At 35.5% G+C, this 26,243-nt stretch overlaps 2 protein-coding genes across 3 annotated transcripts; both read left to right on the forward strand.

The window, feature by feature from the left end:
* Positions 1-298: 298 nt before the first annotated feature.
* prpf18 (PRP18 pre-mRNA processing factor 18 homolog (yeast)) lies at positions 299-9,262 on the forward strand. 2 transcript variants are annotated; one of them, XM_044124748.1, is made up of 11 exons: positions 312-465; positions 1,334-1,411; positions 1,760-1,786; positions 3,541-3,642; positions 3,739-3,852; positions 3,999-4,145; positions 4,326-4,394; positions 5,112-5,252; positions 5,353-5,424; positions 5,502-5,657; positions 8,462-9,262. In XM_044124748.1, exons 1-11 carry the CDS (start codon positions 400-402, stop codon positions 8,540-8,542), a joined length of 1,053 nt encoding a protein of 350 aa, XP_043980683.1. In that variant the 5' UTR covers positions 312-399; the 3' UTR covers positions 8,543-9,262. The 2 variants fall into 2 exon arrangements, with proteins under 2 accessions (XP_043980684.1, XP_043980683.1); XM_044124749.1 differs by lacking the exon at positions 1,760-1,786 and having other exon boundaries at positions 299-465.
* A 4,848-nt stretch (positions 9,263-14,110) lies between these two features.
* On the forward strand, positions 14,111-24,498 carry si:dkey-234i14.6. The gene is made up of 5 exons (XM_044125056.1): positions 14,111-14,596; positions 18,733-18,909; positions 20,630-20,839; positions 22,227-22,440; positions 23,155-24,498. The coding sequence occupies exons 1-5, from the start codon at positions 14,111-14,113 to the stop codon at positions 23,331-23,333; spliced, it is 1,266 nt and encodes a 421-aa protein (XP_043980991.1). The 3' UTR covers positions 23,334-24,498.
* Positions 24,499-26,243: the final 1,745 nt, after the last annotated feature.

Genomic DNA, 26,243 nt, shown 5'->3' on the forward strand with positions numbered 1-26,243 from the left:
ACTGAAGGTGAAGCAGTTTAGGAAAAGTCATAGAATCAAGAAAGAACATGAGACCTTATCAAGGATGAGATTTGGTTCCCCACGTGTAAGTAGCACACACTTAAAATGTTCAACAAACATGTACAGATTATTGTGAGTTTGTAGAGCGTATATTATTATATATGTGTATAATAGATATACACATAATAGAGGAATATAAGATACAAATGTTCTTGGGAATACGAGTAAATGTTAAATTAATAAAAGAAAATGTCGTTCTTTATTATGATAGAAAATAGTTTCATCCATACTCCACTTCAGAAGGTGGCGGTAATGCTGCTTGCCAACCGCTGCGAAGCAGGAAGAAGAAGAAGACGAAGAATAACATCTAAATAGGAAGAAGCTCTCCTTAAAAACAAAATGGATATACTAAAAGCCGAAATAGCAAGAAAGAGGAAACTTTTGGAGGAAAAAGAGCTTATTGATGTGAGTATTAGGATATATTAGTATTTTCAAAGTTTAGTTTAATATTAGCCTAGCTTTTGTTAGCTAGCGCTAATTAAGCTAGCTTCTTTCTAGAAAGGTCTTTTTTTTGTCAGATCTATCAATACGTTCCCACCAGTACCCAGTACTGCAATAGGTATCTTACATGTTTAAAAAAAACATTCAAACGCTATACGCTTTAACATAAACCTGTTTCCGAGTATTCACTTGTACCAAAATATGATTACCACTGTTTTGTAAAAGTAAAATAGTTTTATCAAAACTACATACGGTGTTACGTCGTTAGCTTAGGCTTTATTTGTGTCATTATTATCAATATTCGCTACTCCGCTGCAATTGCAAATAATATTTAAGATTGTATGTAAAGAAATACAATCGTGGGTGTTTTTGACAGATCTATAGTTATCTTTTGTTAGTGTATCATTCAGATAAAGATTTAACATGAATCAAGTTTCTTAATCAACTTTTCAATTTTATGTTGGCAAACTGAATATAACTGGTTCACCGTTAGGCGAAAGAACAAGTTAGTTTGAGAAATTTTCTAATAATATTCAATGAGCCTAAAATATCACTATTATAATCTCACTCTACTGTCTGTTTTTGTTATTCTAAGCATAAACTATGATAGTAAAATAGACACTTATTTTGTGTTTTTTCTTTTGTTTGTTTGTTGTAAAGTTCTGCAATGGCGAGATTTTCTATTTATTGTCTAATTGCATGCTATGAATGTAAATAAAAAAAGATTAGTTGAGTTGTCTTGACTCTGTAGGGTTACACTTTGATAAGTGTTTTCATTTACATTAATCACAGGGTAGTCCTTTAATTAATAACTTATGATTTTTTTTTCCAGGACTCCAAAAAGTTCTTTAAAAGGGCTGATCTTGTACGGAAGGAAAAAGAGGAGTACTTTAAGAGATGCGGATACAAGGTAAACATTTTAGCATATTTTTTTGACCGTGTTTACTCTCACATGCTGACACATCTGAGTAATTTTCTAAATTTTTTCTCTAGCATTGCTGTAAAATTCTACATTACTTACTTAGTGTAAATATTTATACTTGTAAACAAGCGCTGCTATCTCACTAGGTCCCTCTTGAAAAAGAGTCTGTAGCTCTCAATGAGGTTTTTTATCTGGTTAAGTAAAGGTTATTATTATTATTATTATTGCATTCTCTAGAAAACAGACTAAGGCCACAAACTTCTGTTCAGGTCTGCATTAGTGTTTTGTTCACTGTGTTGTTTTTCTGCAACCTACCTCTGCTGCCTGCACCTGTAGGTTCAGACAGAGACTCCTAAGAGCCAGGTATGGGATTGCTCAGTGAAAGTAGCAAACAGGATGCATGATGAAAGGATAAAAACACTGTGTCCCAAAAGCTTCCTCTTCGTTGGCAACTTCTCTGGTTACTGAGGATTAAAAGAAACTGTAAATTACTAATTGTTTTCTGGATGTTTTAATTCAAGACATTCAGTTTTTGTCTAAAATTGTTAAAGTTCCAAAACTATTTATTAGAAAGTAAATAGATAAGGGGAGGAAGAAGCGAAGCTTAGATGGGACACAGCCTGATTTTGTATTTTAATATGGAATATTGGTTTAAAATAAACAGTTATCTGGTCAACCTTTGCTTTTATTATGCAAATTATTTAAAGAAGATGGAATTTTAGACCAACTACAAGTGGCCTTAAGATTTATTTGTTATTTTTGCAATCCCTTCAAAATTGTTTCCCCAGAATTCAAAACACAAAAGTCATTGTTTTTTTTTTTGATGTAACAATGAATTCTATTTAGTTTGTATTTTCTTGGGAAACGTCTTGTTACCATTTTATAGTTGGTCTTTTAGACTGTGCACCTAAAACCACAATCTGAAAGGCTGCAATGCATGTGTGCATTAATGCATGATTTGATATCTTCTTTTAGTTTTCATTTTCCCACTTTACAATACATTTGCTTTAGTTTCAATTTGGATTTTGAGTGTGCAAACAATGTTTAAATCTGTCATAGTGAAAGTCTTTAATTTAAATATTTGATAAAAAAATCATTTGCAAATGTTTTCATATCCCCTGAGGTTTTTCACATCATATAACCCACAAATTTCAATGTGTTTTACTTTGATTTTATGTGAAACACCCATAAAATGTAAACGGAAAGGAAAATGAACTAAAGTTTCAGAAATGTTCATAAATAAAAATCTGAAAGATTTACCATGCATTTGTTTTCTATGAACATTAATTTTTGCCAGTTTGTACAGCCTATTAGTTGGATGTATATTTGTACCATGACTGGTCGGTTCTGATGCATTCATATCTTTTGATATAAGTCATTCCACAGTTGTATGTTTTGGTTCCTTGTCCTGCAGGTCAGATCTCCTCCATAGTCTTAAATCTTTTGTGTTTTATTTCTGTTCTGCTTGCCAGTGGAAGAAGAATATTTCCAAAGCATCATGCTGCCACTATCATGTTTCCCCATGGGACCAGCATGTTCTGTGGGGTGTGTAGTGCTCTACCATGTTTTGCATGTAGATTAAAAGGTACATGTTGCCTCCAGGCTGCTTATTTTATCAGCCTATTATTTATTATATATTTAGGGGGATCACAGCAAAGAGAGCAAAAAAAATAAACAAACAAAAAAAAAAAATAGACTAACACAAAATTTTATAAACTGCACATCATTTTCCTTTCTCTTCACAAATATGTATTGTGGTGTTCTGTCACATAAAATATCACTAAATTACATTGAAGTTTGCAAATGTAATATGTGACCAATGTGAAAAGCCCAAGGATACCTCTGTGATGCGCTCTGCTGAACTGTTGTGGCTGTGTGAGGTTAATATGCCGAAGTGAATCTGAATTACTATTTGACAGAGTCTTCATTTGAGCTGACATAAAAAAATAACACTTTTTGCACATATTTGTTAATCGGTATTTTTAATTTATTTTTTTTTTTTTTTTTTTTTTTGCATTTGTTGCAAGAGAACAATCTTTCCCTATGATGAATTTATCAGTATTACCCAACATGATTCAGTAATCAACACATTTCTGTTCATCCATGCTGTCCTGAAGCTTGATAAAGAAGAAGAAAATGAGGCGTCCACTTCAGCTAATCCAGTGTTGGAGCTTGAATTGACAGAGGAGAAGCTGCCAATGACTCTGTCACGACAGGAGGTCAGTCAGTCAGAGTATAGCATCATTTCCTGCCTTTCAGTACTCTTCCCTTTGCATGTTGCAGTTTAAATTTTGTCCGTTGCTCTATTTGTGCAGGTAATTCGACGACTTCGAGAGCGAGGAGAACCAATCCGATTGTTTGGAGAATCTGATTATGACGCTTTTCAGAGACTCCGGAAAATTGAGATCTTAACCCCAGAAGTAAACAAGGTAAAATATTTAGGAAACGGAAGCAGTACCACTATTGTTCTAAAGCTGTAGAAAGCTCCAAAATAACCCCACTCTCTGCTGAGCATTGCATTTGTTTTAGATTTGGTCACCACTCTGATATGTTTTTGTTTTTTCACCATGTCCAGGGTTTGAGGAATGACCTGAAAGCTGCCATGGACAAGATCGACCAGCAGTACCTGAATGAGATTGTTGGAGGAACAGAGTCAGGGGAGCCAGACACACAGCACGACCTGAAAGTTCATGAAGAAAACACCACCATAGAAGAGCTTGAGGTATAATACTTACGAAAGTGTAGGAGGATTAAAATAATTCCAGTGACTGTCTTTCATTCAGATTACCTTTTATGAGTTATGTTTTTCTTATTTATGAATTAATTACTATACAATGTTGTTTTGTTAACCAGAGTTAAAAAAACCAAAACATATTGTCATATTATTCAAATTCGATCACAGGCTCTTGGGAAAACCTTGGGCACGGGGGATGACAGTGGAGATCAAGATGTCATTGCCAAATTTTTAAAGGTAAGGCAAAAAAAGACTCCCATTTTTGTCTAGAGTTGATCCAAAAACTGTTGGATAATATTTCCGCAGTTTGATTCACTATATCGTCTTAATCCACCTCCTTAATACATATTCAACTGTAATTTAATTATCAATTTAACTTAATTATAAGACTCAGCTGTAGAACATGTTGTAAAGCTCACCGAATCCGTGTCTAAATTCTCTGCTAAAGACCTGGATCTGGAAAAAGGATCAAGACTAATTTGCATGAAATTAACACTGTTAATTAATAGACAATATTTTTCTTTTAAATAGAAAAGTTATCAAACAGTTTACACATAAGGCAAGACATGGTTCTGTGCTCATTTATTTAAAAGTGAAGAACTACTATCTAATTTTTCCAGTTTGGGTCTGTCAACTAAACATGTTTTACTTAGCCTTACTTTGAGTTATATAATGCTGTGACTTTATTTTGAAGTTTGTCTTGGTCACTTGTTACCACTGCATAAAACACTTTTTGTTTTGCATGGTCATGTAAGAATTCTTATTTAAATTGTTTGTAACTTAAGTGGTCGTTTTACATTAGCTATGTTTTGTTTTATGCCACATTACCAAGAATATAACCTTTTTACTGCTTATGTAGTGTTAAAACCTACCTGCTGCCACTGTCTTGATGAGACCTTGTATAGATGTGATAGCCTAGAGTTGTTTTCAAACAGATTGCACTTGGTGTTGTAGTTTCTTCTTGGTGTTTGGGCCAAAGATCTGAACAGCCGAGAGGACCACGTGAAGCGCAGCGTTCAGGGAAAGCTAGCCAGTGCAACACATTCACAGACTGAGTCTTACCTTGAGCCCCTCTTCAAGAAGCTCAGGAAGAAGGTACTGCTTTTTAAAATAAAAATACTAAAATCAGACTCTAACGAGCTTATATGACAGGTGGAATTATTTTTCAGTCTTTATTTCCTTCTATTTATTTCAGAATTTACCTTCTGACATCAAAGAGTCGATCACAGACATTATTAAGTTCATGTTGGAGAGGGAATATGTTCAGGTAAGTTCGTAGTTCACATTTATTTTGACTACTGTATATGCATTTCTGCATGTTTTAACAACCAATTTTCATTGCAGGCTAATGATGCATACCTACAGATGGCTATTGGTAATGCTCCCTGGCCTATCGGTGTGACCATGGTGGGTATCCATGCCCGTACTGGACGAGAAAAGATCTTCTCCAAACATGTGGCCCATGTTCTTAATGATGAAACACAGAGAAAATATATTCAGGTGAGTAAAGTAATTCCCAAAATGAAGGTATAGGTAAAAAAAAAAATAAAGAAAAGGAATAAGAAAGAAATGCACTCTGAGAATTTTGTTGTATACTTTACGATAACCTGTCTTAGTAATGACAGCTTCAAGACATTTATATGAGGTTCGTCAGCACTATATGCTGTAAGACTGCATGCATCATGATGTTCCCACCTTTACTTTTTGCATGGAGTTCTCAGAAACAACCGAGCATGTTGGACGCAATTACATCCAAGAAGTTTATTTTTGGCTTTATCTAACCTGTCAGTGTTCTCCTATTATTTCATTGGCTTTTCAAAATCATCCACAGCACAGTTTAAACTATGTACATTTGCACCGTGTTCTATTTTTTCTTTGCAGTAAGTGTCCATGGAGACCGTTGTTTTTTGATTGGATTGTTTTATTGATTTCATGGAGAAAAATGCCCTTACTATTTCTACGTCTTTCTAAAGCTCTCTGTGGATGCTCCGAGGCTCTTGAACAACACTTTTGATTAGACTTTTGACAGAAATCTTATAAAAGGCACTTGGTTGTGATTGACTTATGGTAAAATTATGGGGTTTTTTTCACCTTTTGTTTTATGGCTTCAAGAGCTATCTGGAACATTTAGCGTCATGACTTCCTTGTGAACTTCTCATTGCGTCTACCAATCATATTATTCTGTACAATATCTTGGTAATGACACCTTTTTAATTGGTGCCTGGGCTTTCATTGGAATTTTGCACATACCTCTCCATGTGTTCGATATTTGTTCTGTTTCATTCCAATTTTTCACCCAGAACTTTACTTTTGAACTAATGAGCTTGTGCTACATACATAAAATATTAACTTAAGAGGACATATTGCCTCTTGACAATTGATATTATTTCCCTATCATATTGGTTATTTCACAAACAGAAAGTACCAGACGTCAACCATGAAACAGCTCTTTTTATCAGACATGAAGTCATTCCTCATTTTAAAGCAGTCAGTCGACTCCACTCCACCACTTTTCCTTCCCATATTGTCAAGTTCTCAACACTTCATGTGCGTTATTTTTGCATGAAATAACGCACATTTCACAGAACAGAGATCTCAGATTAGCGCGGAGCAAACTGATTACTTTACAGACAGTTCTAGTCTCAGGTGGATACATGAGTACTACTGCAAGTTCACCCTGAGGTCTGATTGGCTGTAAGTCAGAGAGATTATGAAACACTCACCATTTTAGACCATTAAAACTCTACAAGGGCATCAGTTAACATGGTAAACATTAATAATAATACTTGTGGAGAGAAACAATGTGACATTCATAAGACAAGGTAAAGGACTACTGAATCAACGTTTTACTCACAGCATCTATATTTTGGTTTTGTGTTTTTTTGTTCAATAAATTATAGAATTATTCAGTTCTGAATATGAATAGAAAGCTATTTTTAGTAGGAATGCCCTGCAGTGATTGGTTCTGAGTGAACCTCAGTTCACAAGACCTGTTGTTGTTTACTGTCTTTAAACATTTATAATCTATTTATGTAAGCAGAAGTTGGAAAATTGTATTGCCTTGCTAATTAGTTATAGAAATTTTGATTTTATGCTATTAGAATGACACTCAAAGTGGAAATAAAAATACTTCTTCAGCTTTATTTGCATGTGACTACCTGGAGAATCATTAAAATGTGTGCTGTGAGCCAAATTATCAGCAAATCATTTCAAAACTGAGAGGAAAACGTTTAAATCTACCCTACAAATGATGCTGCATGAAAACATGGGCAACTGTAGCAAAATGTCAGTTTATAGGAGATTACAGTTGAATATGGTTGTCCCTGGTGACATATTAATCTCCTTAGCTTTATTTTGGGTCAGAATGTTGTAACTCTTGTTTAGACAATATATCTGTTGCTGATATTTTACTGTGCTTTAAAGCTACAGAGTTTTTTTGCACACAAAGCACAGCATTCAGTTTGTTTCTTTTAGTGCAGTACCACAGTGTGACCTCGGGTTGTTAAATGTCAGTTTTAAAATAACTTTGATGTTTATCACAGCCTTAAAAAAGTCTTGTTTGGGACATGGTTGTTGAAATTCAATAACAAATGACAATCTGCTAACAGTAAACAAAAATACTTGAGCAGAATCGTTTTGATTTCCCGGTTTCTCGGTACTCGAATGCATCATGAGTCTAAGCTGAATTTAGGGCTGGATAAAGATAAATAGGTTTAATAATAATTCTGAGCTTCAGCACATAATTGTTTGGAGCAAGGCGTCAGTACCAAAGTTTTACTGATGTAAAATAAATCAGGAATGATGATTTAAGCTCAGAAATGATTTATTTTGAAATATTTCTTGCTTTATAATTAAATTCAATCAGTTGTTCACTGTCTCTGCATTCCAGGTGAGGAATTGCTCGATGCCTTCAGATTGGTTCCCATAGAAAACCTTTATCATATTGGCTTAATAAGCTGAACATGACAGTATTTCTCTATTATTTGGATATACTTACTATATAAGAAATTGAGTTTGATTCTGTCTATCTTAACTGTATAGTTTGTGTTGCAAAGTGTCTTTAGCATTTGTAGTGAATTGGCATAATATAAATACAGGTAAACTGAATTTAGTTAAAATTGAGTTAATGATTACTTTTTAGTTATGTTTAGTTTATGCACTAAAAACAAAACTCTTCTTTGAAATATAATAAAGCTTATGCATTCTTAGTAACCATAGCATTACTTTCTTGTTCTGAAAGATTATCATGGCCCAAAAATAGACTCTATACTTTTTTTTTCAACATTTTTGTGTCTTTCCTACAGGGTCTGAAGAGGCTAATGACTATCTGCCAGAAACACTTCTCAACTGTTCCGTCAAAGTGTGTGGAGTACAACGCTCTCTAACATGACAATGTACCTGACATCCGGACAGAAGCCCATTCAGTCAAAATGTTTCCTGTTTGTTTCACACCAGCTCTTTCTTTTTTGCTATGACTGAATAGCAATAGATAAAGAAAATATCTGAGAAACTTTCTATTTAACTTAACAATCTTAAGTGTATTTCTTAAGATTGTTACCCTTATTGAAAATGCATCTGTTAAAACATGATTTGGGTAAATAAAGGTCAACAACATACAGGCAGAATTATGCCAGTTCTAAAATGTACCACACATAACACATGCTTATTTTGTATACAACTTTTTTCCCTTTTACAATGAGAAGATAGTATGTAAATGTTGTGCAACATGTTTTCACTTAGACATTTTCATGTGGTGGTGCAAAGCTAAATGAAAGTGGTGTAAGTTTTATTACACTTTGAGATAATAAATGAATATTAAACGTGATACTTTCTGTTGGTTAATCTCTGTGTTCATTTTGAGCAAATACAAAACCCAGTCAGTGTATAATTTCACCTTAGTGAGAAACAATTCTGTTTGTATGCACTGCAAATATGATTTTTTTCCTTTTTGAGTTATGTTCTGATTTTAAATTGCCAAGATTTTCACTTGTCCTCTGCAGCAGAGCTTCTGAATGGGACTATTTTTAGTCACCAATGTCTGTTTAGTCAATATGAATCATGTGACTAAAGGAACAATAAAGGACTCTCCACAGCAAGCTGCTCTACTACCTGGGAATTCATGAGTAACACTTTAACTAGATGCAAATATAATTCAAGAACACTGTTATTTTTTTCAGTTTTTAGGATGATGAAAGGTTTAATTAATCAAGCAGAAAGTAAATTTTTGCTACAACTGAGTGCTTATAAAAGCCCTTTAGTGGTTCAGACGGTAACACCCGATGTCTAATGCTGACCTTATTACTCTACGTAACCATGGCGATGGGATCTTCTTCTTGTGGTGATAGTATGTTCTTGGCTGTCTAAGACCACGTCATTGCAGTTACAGTCTGTCAGCTCTGAACACGTAACCAGAGGCTCATCTGGGCAGGTTGACAGCTGGCATTGCAAACACAAGGAGCTGATTTTTTTTTCTGCACTTGAGTCGACTCTTTTCCTCTTGAAGTCAAACTGCAGCCGGAACCACATTTCCTTTAGCAGTCACAGTGAATAAGCATTTGACATAAATAAACTGCCTTATCTGAGGTCGGTGCATTCATCTGTGAAGGTTTTTTCCCACCTGGCCTTGACTTAGAGTAAGCTAAATGTTTTTTTGTTTTTCTTTTGTTAGTTTTTTCTTCCCTAATCTAATCTGTTGTGTCACTGTTAACCATGTTCTAAGTAAGGCCTTGAAATGTCTAATTGAAAGTGCAGTTCACTGGAAGATAAAGTCTCTCTTTGTTACCTTTCATATCTAGGGAAAGTTGTGCATTGCACACTTTCTTTGTGTAACAACCAGTGGAACTATGTTATTTAAGTAGGAAACAGAGAAATATTGAATGAAATCCAAATATTGGGATAACTACAAAAACCACTACACTTTACAGGTATGTTTAAAGATAATATGTTGCAATTGCCAAATGCATATACTTAATTGTTACAGCTGGTTGTCAGAGATTTCCATATATTCATCGTGGACTTGAATGCCACACGTTTTTGTATTCTTTTCCAGAGTGGACAGATAACACTGTATAATTTTAATAAATTTTAAAAAGGAATTTGGGTGCCCTTGTTCACTCCTTACCACTGTATAAAACACAATTTGTTTTGCATAGTCATGTAAGAAATCTTATTTAAATCGTAACTTAAGCTGTTGTTTTATGATAGCTATGTTATGTTTTATGCCACATTACCAAGAATACAGCCTTTTTACTGCTTATGTAGTGCTAAAACTTACCTGCTCCCACTGTCTTGATGAGAACTTGTATAGATGTTGACCTATTCAATTTCTTTTTATAGCCCACGAAAGACTAAAAGTATAGATAACAGATTATTCTTCTATTCTAATATTTGGTCAAAAGTCATTTGGAAAATGAAACCTCGATCTATTTTGTAGTCATCAGGTGAGTTCTGGTGTATTTCTGGATCCTCATTTGACTTGTCTACTTAAATGTATTGTAAAGCTCATTTAAATCTGTTGGTTTTCTGGCACTGACCAGGTTTAAGGCATAGATAAAGCAAATTAAGTTCAGGTCAGGGTTTTCCAAAAGCATTTTCAGACTGCAAACGGCACTTTTAATGTGTGTTTGGGGTCATCAACTTAACATCCAGTTAGGTTTGATTTAAACCTACTGATGTGGGGATGTAGTTGAAAGATTTAATCCTACATTAAATCTTTCCACTACACCGTAACCTGTGTATTGCACTTATAATTAGATCAATTTCATTAAGGGTTAACCAGATTTTCTATATTTATTAGCAGTTGTGAATGTTAAACCTGAATTGAAAGATGTTTCAACAAAATATTTATGAAGTGCACCTTTAGTGCAACTAGGTAATGGAAGCTTTTAAGTTTCACTCTTTTACATCAAGAAAGAAACAGACATTCAAACTGCAATTATAACACTTTTAAAAGCCTCTTCAGAAACACAGTGGAGGATTTATAGAAGTATAATAGCAGTAAAAATGGGTACATATTATTTCTAAATGTGTGCTTTTGTGTATCATTGAAACTCAGCTCACCGTTTCTCTTTACTGTCTTTATATTATCATTTTCTATTTAATCCAATTCTGTCACATTAATAAGGCATAAAAAAACCTCTCCAGAACTAATTGGAGGCCTAGACCTGGTCTGTCGCTCACGGCCCGCTGGGTGGATGTGAACAAAACGGACAAAGAGGGTTTGTATTCATTATGTTGTGAGAGTTTAGTATTTTTTTGTGTGTGTGTGTGATGACCTCAGGTCTGTACCAAACCCTAATGGAAATGAGATGTGGGCAGACTGATCCGAACCTGCTCTCTGATTTTTTTTTTGTTCAGGCACAGGAAGCTATGTTAGGAATCTTCTTGATGCTCTTAAATTCAAATCCTCAGGATTTGTGACGTAATAAATCCTCAGTAATAATTCAGTAATTACTGAATTATTACTGAATAATAATTCAGTAATTATTATGCAACCACATATCATGATGGGAAACAAGAGATAAACATGCTGATTTAATTAATAAAGTTCATTCAGATGCTTTACAAATTAACCAACCTTTAAATGAGATTGTCTTAGGCACTCATGTTGTATTTTAAATTAATAAACATCTTTTTACTTGAATTAAAAACAGTTTATGTTAACCTGTTGTTCATTAAATTATCCCTTAACCATATTTCACATCATGTTTAAGTCTTCTGTTAACGTTTTCTGAAAAAGCCTCATTAGTCTGCCTGCTAGCAGGGTTTTTTTTTTTTTTTTTTTTTTTTTTCAAAACTGCAATTAGAGCTGCACTACTCTTTTCATGTCTAATGACCAGGCAGTGTGATAGTTGCCAGGCACCTGAGTGGAGGTGAAAACCAATTACTGGCGGAGGTGTAGTGTGTCACACCAGCATGCCTCCCTTCTTTGTCTACCTTACCCTTGCTTCCTATTCGGATCATTGGCAATGTAAATGGATTTGCAAAAACAAGCCCTTTCCAGTCAGAAACAAATACACCTGTGTAAACACTTTGACTTGTATTCTGGTTCATACGCACCTTCTAAATATAAATGCATTAGCAGAGCTTACAGGTCAAGGAAATAGTTAAAAGTCAATGAAAGTCACTAGAGAGAGACCAGATTCTTTTTAAATAATAATCATGATTAACATTTTAAAGTGTGAATTTGATAATATTTCTTAATGAGACCCACACCAGAGTTGTCCACAGAAATTTCCAACTACCAAAGTGGATAAAGACGGATATAAAAAGCAAAGCAAATATATAACTGATGATGCATTAACCGCAGTATGTCAATATTTTTCACACCCACACCTCAAGGGGAAAGAAAAATCTCTTCATACAAATTTGGCCTCGTCTTTTGATTAGCTATCACCATGGTGACATGTCTTTATTGTTACAGCTTCTTGAAATAAGAGGAGATGAAAGTGAAGGTAAATGAAAAGGGAAAAAGGTGCTAAGGCTGCAGGCAGGATTAGATGCTGACAATGATTAACAGGGATGGAATGAAATGGAAATCTATATGACGCAGATGGATCCAGGAGAAATGAAAGGAGGGTGAGATGTTTGTCCAAGCATGTCACCATAGTTATCAACATATCCTTTTTTTCAATTCATTCACCAGTAATTTGAGACAAACCCAGTGAACACTAAAACTTCACAAATATCAAAAAGCGGAAATATGGTTGAGGACGCTGTCTTTTTGTGATGATGCTGCTGTACTAAAGACACAGTGGATATGAAACGTTTGTACATCACAGTTTAAAATAATTAGACAGGACAAGTAGATACATCATTTAAAAGCTTGACAAGAGTTGTAGTGCATCATGAAAGTATTCACAGACCTTCACTTTTTCCCACATTTTTCCGTGTTGCCTTATTTCTGATTGTATTAAATTAATCTCTTTTCTCAAAATTCTACACACAAAGTGTGAAACAACTAGACAAAAAACAGAAAATCCTTAATATATAAGACACACGGCGCCCCATCTGGAGTCTGGAGATCATTAGAAACATCATGTTTGGAGGTACTGGCATCACCATGCCAATACCGTTTCTACAATGAAGAATGGTGGTGGAAGCATCATGCTATGGGGATGTTTTGGAGAAGTAGGAACTGGCAGACTAGTCAAGAGAGAAGGAAAGATGAATACAAAGAGTGTCCCAATTGTGAAGATATTTTTGGAATAGCCAACACAGAGGTGAACTAAAAAAAAAAAAAAAAAAAAAACCTCAGAATCTGATCATTTTGAGAACTTTCACAAGATAGAATGGGCAGATGTAGCCAGTTCAAGACGTCATATTCCAAAGACAAAATGTTGAAATCCTAAAATTCATATGGGTATACTTATACAGCCAGGCGACAGGAACATATGTTTTATTAGACTTGCCTCGAAGATTTGTATGCGTTTTTGCATAGCTACACAGAACATATGTAACACAAAAGACAGTTAAGATTTTGAAGTTCCCCACTATGTAAGTCCAACATTTAAGGCATTTAAACTTTTTTTTTTTTTTTGAGAAAGAAAGTCTCTCTTGTTTTAGTAACAAATAAATCAATAATTTCCCCCAGAGTAAAGTCAGAGCACACCATTCAGCGTCATGTGCGTGCCCATGGCACGGTTTAAACTCCCTTTCTAAAGTCCGGGCACCTTCAGGAAAAAAAAAGAACATTTCTTTTTCCTGCTGACGCTCCCTGGACGCACACCTTAATGCCTGGGAGAGAGAAAGGGAGGGAGGCAGACGGAGGAAGTCATGCTGCACAGCTGAGAGGAGGTCTGTGTTAGAACCGCGGCCGAAAAGGGTTGTGTGTGAACGGATGCAAAGTCATCTCTTCTCTTACAATGAATGCCTTAATGTGGACGGTCGGCTGGTTAGTCATCTGAAAATACCTGGAACCCCCCCAATCAACCCGTTTTCTCCCTCCCTGCGATATGAGCGGATTGCAACCAGAAAACGCTGGAGTTGGTGGAATCGGGGAAACCGCGGAGGAAAAGTACGGAGCTCTCGCCTTCGACACGGCTCTCAGCACTTTGGTGGTAGTGGCCCTGTACGTGGTGGTGAAAGTCAGCCTCGACGGCTTCAGGCAATGGCGTGCACGGATCTCGGTGCTCGTCGTGGGCTCGGGTCCCGTAGGACTGACGGCGGCGCTGGTCGCTGTCCGCTCCGGGAAGGTGCTGAAGCTGACCGTGCTGGACGAGAGGTACCGGACCGCGCTGCTCTGCCGGCCCCAGCAGATCGCCCTGGATCCTCGCAGTGTGAAGTTTCTGCTGGGACTCGGAGTGGACTTTGATAACATGGAGGGCTGCTGGCACAATGAGCACTTCTTCACTAGAATAGGCGTGTTTCAGGAGTATCTGCTGAGCATCCTTGAGCAGAAGAAGCAGAAGGTGGAGATCAAAGTGCAGCTGGGAACTAAGGTTGCTTTTTTAAATTTATTTTTTTAAGTTAGACACAAGTATTTATATATTAGACATTAAGTTTTAATCACCATCAAAAAGCGTATTAGTTTGCTGATGTAACGTTCTCCAAAAGTTACATTATTTAAATATAGTTTGTATTCATCCAAATCTTAATTAAAGTTTAAGATTCAGAATTATTCTCATAACCTTTGAGAATAACCATGGTTCCAGCAGGGAATGGTAGGTCTGCTACTGGGTGTTTAGGTCTAAATATATCACCTGAGGAAATTTAAGTCATAAAACTTGTTGCCAAAGAAAGGGTTTGTCTTAAGCATTAATTTTAATTTGTATCTTTAGCCTGCTTACTGACACTACACAATGCTACAGTCAGATTTCCAAGTATAAAGAGTTGTTTTCAGTGAAGATGTATAATAAATAAGAAACTAGTTTGTTTTATTTTTTAATAATACAGAGACATATCAGATTTACAATAAAATTTGAATTCAGGTAAATTAATTAACTGCATTTTGAAAACTGATTGGAATTTAGCCAATTGTGCCTCAAGCTGTGGAACATGTATAAATAATACACATATATATTTACTAAAATGTAAAGAAAAAAATTAAACAAATGGCTACATAAGCTTCATTGCCTACATTCAGTTTTTTTCCCCCATCCTTATGTCAGCTTTTGTTAAAACTCACCAATATAGTCCTTCTGGAAATATATACTAAGTCAACTGTGGTTTACTTTGTCAGTAACAAAACTTAAGTGATTCTCCCTCCATAAAAGTGCTCTCAGTGGAAGCAGCGTCCTCAGGCTCTTAATCCAGGCAGAACAAAGCTGATATCGATTTACATCCCTCTACAACTCTGACATGTTTTCTTCTCCAAAAACTTCTTTTTAGTTACTTGTAAGTTGTCATCATAAACTTTGTCTTCCTATTGATCAGTTTCTCAAATTCACACCGAACAAACCTGGTCCTGAGCAAATATCTTTCTTGCACTCCACTGTAATCCTAAACTGAAAGAATCCACTCAGCTGAAATCACATGTTATATAAACTGACCTAGAAACAACCCTTTTCAACATTTAGTAGGCCAGTGAAAAGCAAATGACAGAATTGGCTTAAACAAGTCTCCACCCAAACACTTTACGGCATCAAACAAGTGGATTTTGAATGTAATCCTATTTTGATTCCAAAGGATTTATTTTCCAACAGAAGACTATTTTCTCCTTCATCCAAATCAAATTGCTCAGTGTGTTCTGGCTGCTGAAATTACGGTATTTTTCAGCTCTGCTTCAGCTTTCAATACAGTATAATGATGAAATAACAAGACACTTAGAGCTGCAGCTCAGGTAGCCAACTGTTAGAGAAGCTGTCAATGCTCAGAGTGAGCAACAATTATTATGAGTGCAGTGACTATTTTTGGCCTGCCTTAAAATAACCTTCACATGTTACAAATGTTAAAACAGTATTTAGACCCCTAAATTTTTCACAAGAAAACTTACAACTTTAGAGTATTTTTATTGGGATTTTATGTGAAGCTGATATGAAGTTTAATTGCAAAGTGGAAAGAAAGGGATGAATGATTTTCAAAGTTATTTACAAATACAAAACAAGATAGTGTGGCATTTATTCTTATTCATCCCTTTTTACTATAATACATCTCAAGTTATCTAAATAGTTGTGTGTGTGTGTGTGTGTGTGTGTGTGTGTGTGTGTGTGTGCATGCGTGTGTGTGTGTGTGTGTGTGTGTGATTCGCACCTTATTCTCAGTATAAAGTCCAACGTTCTTTGAAGATCTTAAATGTTTGTTAGAGAAACGGAAAAAAACAGCATTGTGAAAACAAAGGAACACACCGGCTACCATGTTCTAGAACATTATACCACAATCTGAACATTTCATAAAGTATAATTAAGACAATAAATGTTCTAAGACATGGTGCAGCTGGAGCAGCTGTAGGGAAAGGCAGGAGGTTGGAAGAATTGACAGGACAGAGCTATTAGCTCTGCTTTCCATGAAATTGGGCCTTTATGAAATGATGGTAAGAACAAAGTGGTTGTTAAAAACCCAGATGTCTCATTGAAAATTTGTCACAAGTCGTGTAAAATATGTGGAAAAAAGGGTCTGGCCACTGAAACTAAAATAGAAAAGAATTTGGTACATCTAAACCTCTGTGCTTCCTGGAGAACTATTTCTGCACATCATTCTGAATACATATACACATATATCCCAAAAAACTCTGAAGTTTCTGGTTGCAACCTTGCACAATGTGAAAAGATCAAAGGAGTCCAAATACTTTTTGAAGGCACTGTATTACATTTTGCGTAGTACATTATGAAACTTCCATTTTACATGGAAGATTTTAACTTGACATTTACTATCTGTCTTATTTTATTGCCCTTTTTAACTTTGGATGTGTCCCCCTCCCCCAAAAAAGCATAATCATGCTGAATATTAGTTTTCTCTCTGGCTTTGGCCTGTAGATTTTCCTTTTTATTTCAGTGTTTGCTCTCATCCCTTTCTTGTGACTCAGTGACCTTTGGTTAATGGAGGACAAGGTCAGCAGGGCTTTTGGTCACAGCAATCTGCGGCTTCTTTCAGAGCTACTGCTAACCCGGCCATTTCGTCTTGATTAGACAAGACAGTGGGCTTGATGACAGATACTTTTACCCTCCCAGCGAATGCTTCAAAGGTCTGAGAATATGTTGGGGGTGGGGGGTCTTTTAAATTACCTGTTCAATGTGGTCTAAACAGATTAGACATAGATCTCTTTGGATGTACGCTATTAAAATCCCTCCACAACCTTTTTATTCTCTCTCCCAGCCTGGTTGGCAGTCCTCCAACCTGATTTGTCTGCCTCTTTTTCCTCCTTAACACAGGCAAGAAGCTGGTGAGAGGTTGCAAACATTGACCAGAGAAAATTAATAAATCTCTCAGTTCAAAGGATGTTCTGTTTTTAGGACAAGCTCGACCAATATGTCTCATATAAATAGCTTTCACTGATATATTAAATTAAAATCCACTTCCTGCCTTCTGCAGATGAACAGATAGCACAACAAGCAAAGTCATATCCGTTAGACAAGCCAAGGGGGAGGAAATGTAAACAAACCACCAGACACAGCATAGATATCACCTATAACGCATTTTCAGTAAGTAAAATATTGATTTATGTGTGTAATTTTAACATGCTACAAATTATTTAGCTATATTTTTCAGTGTCATCTAATTGTTTGTTCCCATAAATGGGTGATATTATCTAGCGTCTTGGAATTAGTAGTTTTTTTCTATCATCTAATTGGTTTGTGTCTGGAAAACATTCACTTTCCTCTTACAATGCTGTGAAAACATTGTTTACAAAATCCTTGTTTTTGCTTTTTTTGCTACACTACAATGTTTTATATATGTATAAAAAAAACAATTCCATTAGTACTTTAAGATAAACTGAGTAAATGTAAAAGACAATTTATTTAAATGTAATTAAATAAATTGTCTTTAAAAAGAGCCCAGTTTGGACTCTTTGTGTATCACTGTGGAGAATTTTCAGATACCTTTTCTACTAGAATTGTTTTGACTCAGCCGTGTTGTTTTAGGGTATTTGCGTTTTGGGTTTCATTTGGGTTTTTACTTTAGTAATTTCTTTGTTGCTACTTTTGAAGAACTTCTACTATCTTCTTCTACTATTTATGCATTTTGGGTTTTGTTTGTTTCCTTACTGTTTATAGTGGTCTCAGGATTTCCCTTTTGCTTCTGTGCCAACCTGTGTTCAGCTCATCTCCCTTTCTCCTCCCCTTCAGCCGGCTAGCTGCAGGTGAAACTCATTTCCTGTTCGCCTCACCTGCAGCGAATGTCGTTGTCTCCCTCCTGATCTGTGTATACATTGTTTTCTGGTTTCGTTGTTCTCCACTGTCGGTTAATTTTTTTTATTTTAGTTTTTTCTGAAATCATGTTTGTTTTACTTCAAATGTTGCAGGATACACACATTCTTAATTATTTTTTTCAAAAATGCTGAGGTTATTTTTTCTGATATTAGAATTTCTTTGATATTAGATGTGTAAATTTGACACAAAAAAAATCTTAAGAAATCTTTAAGGAGACAGATGGACCTTTATTGGATTTGTGAAAAGTATTCTTCCTTTCTGTGTTTTAGTTTACGGAAGAATACCTGCAGCGGATTCTGCACAATGACTGGCCTCGAGTCATCGTGGTAGCTGATGGATCGTGCGGAGACTCCTGCTCTGTTTTAGGAATCAGCTCTGACTACATTGTGGAGTCCTGTCACGCCTATGGTGCTAATGCTACCATAGAAAGATCAGACCAGAGACAGGTCAGCAGCCACACTCTGGTTTTTGTTTTTCATAGACATCCATCAGTTTATCCATCTGCTTATTTCAGCTTTTCCAATATCAAGTGGTGGACTGAACTGACCTGTTGTGGAAACAGTGGATCAGTGGTGCTAATTAAATCCTGAAGATATACCAGTGCTTACAAATTGGTTAAATGTTCAAACCCAACAACAGTAAAGCATAGGAAACTATGAAAACAGAACAATTATCTTTGAAATAAAAGTAATGAAAAACACGATGTAAGCAGGAAATTGCCTAACGCCCCTCCACACAATGTTAATGAAACAGTTCAATTCTCATAAAATCATCACAATAAGAAAGAAAATTGTATGTATGAATTTTACCATATGTACTATGAACCAATAAATATTATGTACTTGTTTTTGTCAATAATGAACCCTGCTACAAAAAAGGCAGCTTTATTTGCCTTCCTCACGTGAACGATCTGACCAAACAATGTAACTGGAAACTGTGGCATGCAATGGTGCTAATCTGGAATACATCCAGAGATTGATATTTTGCCCATTTCTTTTCGCAGAATACTCATTGAGAGCTGCTGTAAACATAAAATTTTGAATCTTATCGATCCTCAATTGGATTGAGATCCAGATAAGAATCCAATTGAGAAAACCATTCTAAAGCAGGACCTGAACCAGTAGTGTGCAAACTGTTCTGTCTCATGGGGAAAAAAAATAAATAAATCACAAAACTAAAATCCCAAAAAAGAAAAGCATCCAGTTTACAAATTCTTTTGGGTCAGTTTGGAAAAAATAGAGAAAAAGTTTAGTCCATTGCCAGTAATGACAAGATTTGGGTAAAAAAAACCAACAAAACACAACCTGTGGAAACGCACACAAGGTCAGTGAGACCCCACTGGACCACGCACAAAGTAAAAAAGTATGGGATCTAAATGACCCTGTCTCTTAAGACTTGGGTGAGTTATAAATATGAAGCAAGTAATGTGGAAGTTTTGGGAAGGCAATCCAACAACCAAACATTATGTATATTAAAGTGGAAGAAAAATAATCGCAATTAGGAGTTCAAGAAGAGTTTATCCGTCTGAATCACCAGATGGCTGATGTCAATGAAAGCTAATTGTTCAAATTATATTTCGGTTAATGACAGATCATCCACAGTGACAACAGAAGAGTAGGATTATTTTCATTGAAGAAATAAACAAGTTCTGGTCAAACGCTCCAGGCTAAAATGTGACTAACACGCAACAAGCAAGTGTCTCTTCTTGTTTTTATGTAACCATAGCCATTCATATCACGTCCGCCTTACTGGCTGTGTGGCTGCCTTTTATTGGCCACTGTTCTCTCTGGCTGCTTCCTGTAGTGATTGAATTGTCCTCCTAGGTTATGACCTGGTCCTCCTTACTGTCCATTCCCCCATTGCTACCCAGTTTCCACTCCCCTTCCTCTCTATCTCCAGTGGCTGCTCTAAAAGCTGCTTTATGCCTTTCTGCTGTTTTATGTCACTAAAAAGAAAATGTATCAATTTTCTCTTGAGGGAAAATGAATAGCTACAAGGTTGAACTGCTGAATAAAAAGTGAGCTATTTTTAATCTCTTCTGAAGTGACAGCAGGCCTGCAGACAGAGGTGATAATTTTCAAATGCATTTGTCTTGCTGGGACTGCAGTTTATGGGCTTGAATTGATATGAATAAGATGAATTAAATACATGTTTTACTACCTGTAGGTGCCCACACCTGAGATACGTGCACACAACCTCTATTTTGACCTGTCTGCTTATGGAGTGGAGGCTCTCCGAGAGCACAAAAACCCGACGGCCAAGTCTGGCTTCCACCTGAAGATCTATGGCACCTTCAGGAACCGCTACATGGCCCTCGCCTGTCCCACTTCTGACACCAAAATGGTTCGCTACCTCAGACTGACTGCAAACTCCTCAGTAAGACTTCTGTTTCTGTATGATGTTGTGAAGACATAGTGCTGCATTTAAGATTCATTCTCAGCTTCTTTTTTTGTCCTTTGAAGAAATGTTATGTTAACTATAATGTGTATTCATCTAGCAAAAAGAGCAGCACATAGTTGAATAAGTAGAGAAGAATGTTCTGAGTTGGTACATTACTGTGGGGCTTTTTTTTGTTTGTTTTTTTAAAGCCACTTGATTGTCCAGTCAAGGTCCTTTGATCATGCATAGCCTGCAGCTACGGCACACAGAGCAGTGGTAGTTCACTCAGGTACATAGCAAGACCGACCATGGAGCTCGTGTTGCCATGTGGGTGGTCATTCAAATGCACTGTTACTTGGTAACAGTTGGCTTTGTAAGTATGGGTCGAAGAAGAGCAGAGTTGAACAGAGAAAATAGAGAGAAGAGAGACTTGTCTTTCAAAACCCACAGATAATGTGGAGCTGATTCACCAGACGTGTTTTTTTTCTTTAATAAAAACAAAGAGGGTGACTAACGGTCAGATCAGCTGCACACGAATAACTGAGCATCAGCAAGTGTTAGAAGCTATGACACAGCAAAAGGTCTGTCTGTCTGGTGATTTGGAGCAAGAAGAAAACAGCAGTCATCTTAGAGAAGAAATGAGTTTACTCCTTCAGCTGAGTGATAGCTGGATGCATGTTTACCCAATATACTGAACCTTCCATTTAACATTGAAGTAATCAGAGTTTTGGTAAGAAAATGGCAAAGTATGGGATATTTGTCTTCCAAAGTTAGTGATGCAACAAGGATATCTCTGATTTTTGTTTTGTCATTTTAAAGTCTCTCAGTATATGTGTACCTAAAATGACTACACAAACATAGTAAAGTAAATAAATCTAATACAGTATTTTTAAAATTTTTAGATGCTGTCTTGTGAAAAATCTTTAGGAATGCATTTTTGGAATTCATTGCTAAATGAATTCAAAATTTAGCAATTTTTGACTTTTAGGACTTTTGGGACATCCAAGAGGAAGCTTCCAAACTTCCTTTTGTATATTGTTAATTAAAATGTTCCCTGGCATTTTTTGTGTATGTTTTGCAGATTTATTGAAATTTATTAATAGAACATAAAGACACCGCACGCATTAATGAACAAATTCACAGCATTTATAAATACTTCAGACCATCTCTTAAGGGTAAATTCAATTATGCATATTTAAATTCAAATGTTACATTTGAAAAGAGCTTTCAGCTGTAAGTAATCTCCAAATATATCCATATAAAAGATGAATTAGTGGTGCTGTGATGAAATTAAGATTCTACCAAACGGCCCCATACGACTATTTTTACGTTTTCAAAGAATATGTCTTAATATATATATTATTGCCTTTGTTTTATTGGTCAGATCATGAAGAACATTTTCCATGAATCCTTCAATGCCTACAAGACAGACATTGAACCTCGTCTCAGTGATGTGACGCTCCACCACATGCAGTGCAGCCGGCGACTCTTTGAGATACAGTTGTCACACAGACGCATCAGCGCCGCCTACATAGAAGGAGAAAACGTTGCTGTCATTGTGGAGGGCGAAGCGGCACGCGTCCTCAACTTCGACACAGGTACAAAGCCAACATATTAATGTTAACTCTTTTGCTTCAGTTCATCTTCTCTAGAGAGGATGTCCTTTTGTATTAATTGCTCTATTATTTTCCATTCAGACTTTCTTGTCTTTTTGTTTTTACAAAAATATCTATTTATCCACAAATAAACTATAAATTAAAAAAACATTTTCCAAGTATAATTATCACATATTTATCATTTATAGATGCATCTCTGTCTTTAAGATCATGTTTTTTTTTCTTGTCAATTTAAAAGTACTTTTGTTTGTATGCCTTTTTACAGATCTTGTGTTTGAATCGTACCTCCCCATCACTTCTGCTCTCAATAAATAACAAAAGAGAGAAGAAAAGACAAGTTAAATAATAGTCTGAACAACTGAATTAACTGAAACTAAATAAATGATTAATGAAAATTGAAGGCTAAATTGGTTGTTTTACAACAAATTTGATTTTTAAAATTGAGATATATGGTTTATTATTTATTTTACTTTAAAAAAAAAATACATTTTGCTTGGCCATGACAGATGTATTATTTTTCAGCCCATTGCAAATACATTTGTTTTTGATCATTGGAGATTAGCTCCTCCACATTGTGTAAAATTTTAGTATTTCTCTGGCAAACCATCCCTTCTTTACCCAAATATATGTTGAGATAAATCAGCTGATTTAATGTCTGCAATTTATATTTTCAAATCTCTCTGATTCATCCTCCAGGCTTTGGGATTAATCTGGGAATGCGAGGCCTTGAGTCAGTGGGGACCTTCATTTATCGGACAGCCACTGCTGTGGACCAGAATGATGTTTTAGAGGCGCTGTCAGCTAAGATGCAGTACTCCAAACAGGTGGCAGAGACCTTCAAGCAGACAGGTCTGACTGAGTCAATGTATGAATGAGGAGGCAGAAGATCCTGCTGTGTCCTAAGTGCCATCCAGTGGACAGAAGTGGATCAGAACACAAAGCCTAGGCCTGAAGCCTACACAGTGTTAATAATTTGATTTCAGACTGAATTTAAACAGACTGATCAGACAAATAATTGAGAAAATTGGTAACCTTTTTCTGATTTGCAGGCAACATATGACGTTGATGAAAATGAGAAATGCTAAAATTATATTCAAGAAACCAAGGACAATCATAAAGCTGCAACAAAATATTTTCTGTGGTCTGTATAGAAAAGATGTTCTGCTCTAAAATAGTTGGAATTAACTGACGCTACACCACTGTGGATTATTTTCCTCTATTTTCCCTCCTTTAATTAGACAAACCATTGACTTGATTTCCAGTTAATTGATAGTTGTGCACAAGAGCTGCTGGAGAATAACAGACTGTGTTGAAGCATCTTCAGCTCAGAGGGAGAAATGTTAGGGCTATAATTAACAATGATTTAGAAAACAAAAAACATAATGCTAGATCAGGTGATGTAAGGCAGCAGCTGTTCCACTTGGGGTATTCATTGGTCTTAATGGTCTTAAGCATTTGAAACAATATCTTTTTTTTCCTTGTACACATTTTATATGGACAGAGACAATGTGGCCATATTGTGATTTTTTTGTGTGCATATTTTCATCCTGATGATGTGAAATGTCTCAGTAATGATGTAGTTGAAGTGCCAATAAAACTGATGATGAACTCATGCAGTGACGGTGGATTAAATGCTGCTTCTATTTATCTTTTTTATCCTTAAAATATAAATGAGATGGGTCCAGTAGGAAACCATGTGCGTATAATTATGATGCATGATGTGAAAAAGTTATCCCATACTCACCATTTTTATGTTTTCTTGAGCTTCCCTTATTTCTTGTTTGTTATGATTGGACTGTGGCTCAATGGGTTCTGTTTCCTGGGGAAACACACTTAACTTCTACTCATCTCCGTATGTGTGTGTGAATGTAAAAGTTGCTGAGGTGTAAACTGCTTTAAATTGTCAGTTTGACCAGAAAGGTCTTACATAAAATCACTCTGTAAAATCTGCAAATGAAATATTAAAATACAAAATGCATGTGTTTTATCTTGCACAATACATCCCCGCTTACCTGTACTTAAATTAAAAATTAACAGGAAGTTCTTTCTATGTTTATTTTATGAAAAGAAGCGGAACAAACAAAAGTGTTAAAGAGTCCTGCTCTTCTGAGTGCAGTCCTTTATTCCACTTGCTTCTGTTTTCACAGAAAATTTACAAATGAGCATGAACAAGGTAGGTTTAAAGGCTTCCAAGGCAGGTGGATTCTCTTAAAACTCAACAAATTAAGATTTAATACTATATGAAAAATTAAAACTAAAGGATAAACTGATTAAGAAATTTACATTCATAGCTAAATTGTAAAATAAAACAGAATTTGGTTAATTTATGTCCTTTTACATTAATGATTCAGATTGAATCATTGTTCCATCTTCCATCAAGTTCATGTTATTCGGTTTGAACAGGATCTTTCTTTGTTCTACTCTAATATGTTCAGAACATTAAAGCTTTACACAGATGATAAAAGTATTAAGTTGTAATTATTTAAAATTCCTGTACTTTAATTTATTGAAGAGAAGGAGTCTGTTTTTCTTTCCTTGGCAAAAATGTTTAAGAAGAAGGTGATGCAATTTTGGTTTTGGGGAATAATGATGGTTTAATAACAAAAGGGAATCTTGCATTACCAACACACACGTTTCTGTAGGTGATTGCAAACCCACAAACTGGTGGAAAAATAGTGATCTAAAACATTATTTGTTTATTAATGTGATGACAATAATTTTAAATAGCAATTCTTCAAAATTGCAAGGTTGTAATCAAGTAACTTAATTTGTTGCTTCAGCATTCAGTCCCGAAACAATTCTTTCTGTTAGATTGAGAAGCTGTAAAATGTAAGAGATTTAAAGAATGCTATAATTTTTTTTTCTGTACAGGTGATTTGTACTGATCACAATGGCAACATACAAATACAAAAAAAATCGTTATTAATTAGTGACATTAAAAGTTATCTCTTACAAATTTAGGCTTTTTAAAAGCATTTTACACCATTTTAAACCTGGAATTTGGTGCAGAAAAAGAGAATCGCTTTTCATGTTTGTATAATTGCAGGAGAGTTTTTCATTTGTTACATTCTAGAATAAGATAAAGCATGTTTGGGTTAAAGTTGATATTGCATAAAATAAGGATTAGTCATTTCAATTTTGTTCAGTCATTGTATACTGATGTATACCTAACTATATTTTAAAGCCACTCTGTAAATATTAGAGATTTAAATACTGAAACTTGCTGAGATCCATTATAACTCTCTGGCAATGTATTTAACCCACAAACCCAACAGACAACTTCAGATCTTCTCCTCAGATCTGTTTCCTCTGACTAATTAAAAACATTCCTCCTCTGGCTTGGCCAACCCAAGGTCAATAGTCTGGACCTCTGAACTTGCCCCCGCTGTAGTGTGAGGCCCTTCATTAGATTAAACACAATAATGAGAAAATCTTTTATCTTTGCATAATTAAAGCTAGGATGAAAGACAACTCAATCGATGATGTGGAGCGACAAGTTCGTAAATGAATTAGATCTGCCAATGAGGGACTTGGTTCCGATCAATTACAAATGTTAAGCAGGAAGTGGATGTGCAGCAGAAAAAGTGAGATGCATGTAACTGTTCAAAAATTATAATTCATCCCAGATATTTGTACATAGATTTGACTAAAACTTATTTTCTGTCTTTGGCTTGTTAAAAACACACAAAACAAAATGCAGCATGTCTAAAACAATCGCTACGTTTAGGAAGTTGTGTGACAAATCGTCTTAATTTAATAGCATCAAATAACCACAGGGGGGCAGT

The sequence above is a fragment of the Gambusia affinis genome, linkage group LG08 (genome assembly GCF_019740435.1).
Source record: "Gambusia affinis linkage group LG08, SWU_Gaff_1.0, whole genome shotgun sequence".
In the NCBI taxonomy this organism is placed as follows: Eukaryota; Metazoa; Chordata; class Actinopteri; order Cyprinodontiformes; family Poeciliidae; genus Gambusia; species Gambusia affinis.

Excerpts from the sequence above, each read along its gene's own strand:
- prpf18 (XM_044124748.1), top strand. The coding sequence starts at position 400 with ATGGATATACTAAAAGCCGAAATAGCAAGAAAGAGGAAACTTTTGGAG. Across the intron at positions 3,643-3,738 it reads TGACTCTGTCACGACAGGAG|GTAATTCGACGACTTCGAGA; the intron begins GTCAGTCAGTCA and ends CTATTTGTGCAG. Across the intron at positions 4,146-4,325 it reads CCACCATAGAAGAGCTTGAG|GCTCTTGGGAAAACCTTGGG; the intron begins GTATAATACTTA and ends ATTCGATCACAG.
- si:dkey-234i14.6 (XM_044125056.1), top strand. The coding sequence starts at position 14,111 with ATGAGCGGATTGCAACCAGAAAACGCTGGAGTTGGTGGAATCGGGGAA. Across the intron at positions 14,597-18,732 it reads AAGTGCAGCTGGGAACTAAG|TTTACGGAAGAATACCTGCA; the intron begins GTTGCTTTTTTA and ends TCTGTGTTTTAG. Across the intron at positions 20,840-22,226 it reads GACTGACTGCAAACTCCTCA|ATCATGAAGAACATTTTCCA; the intron begins GTAAGACTTCTG and ends TTTATTGGTCAG.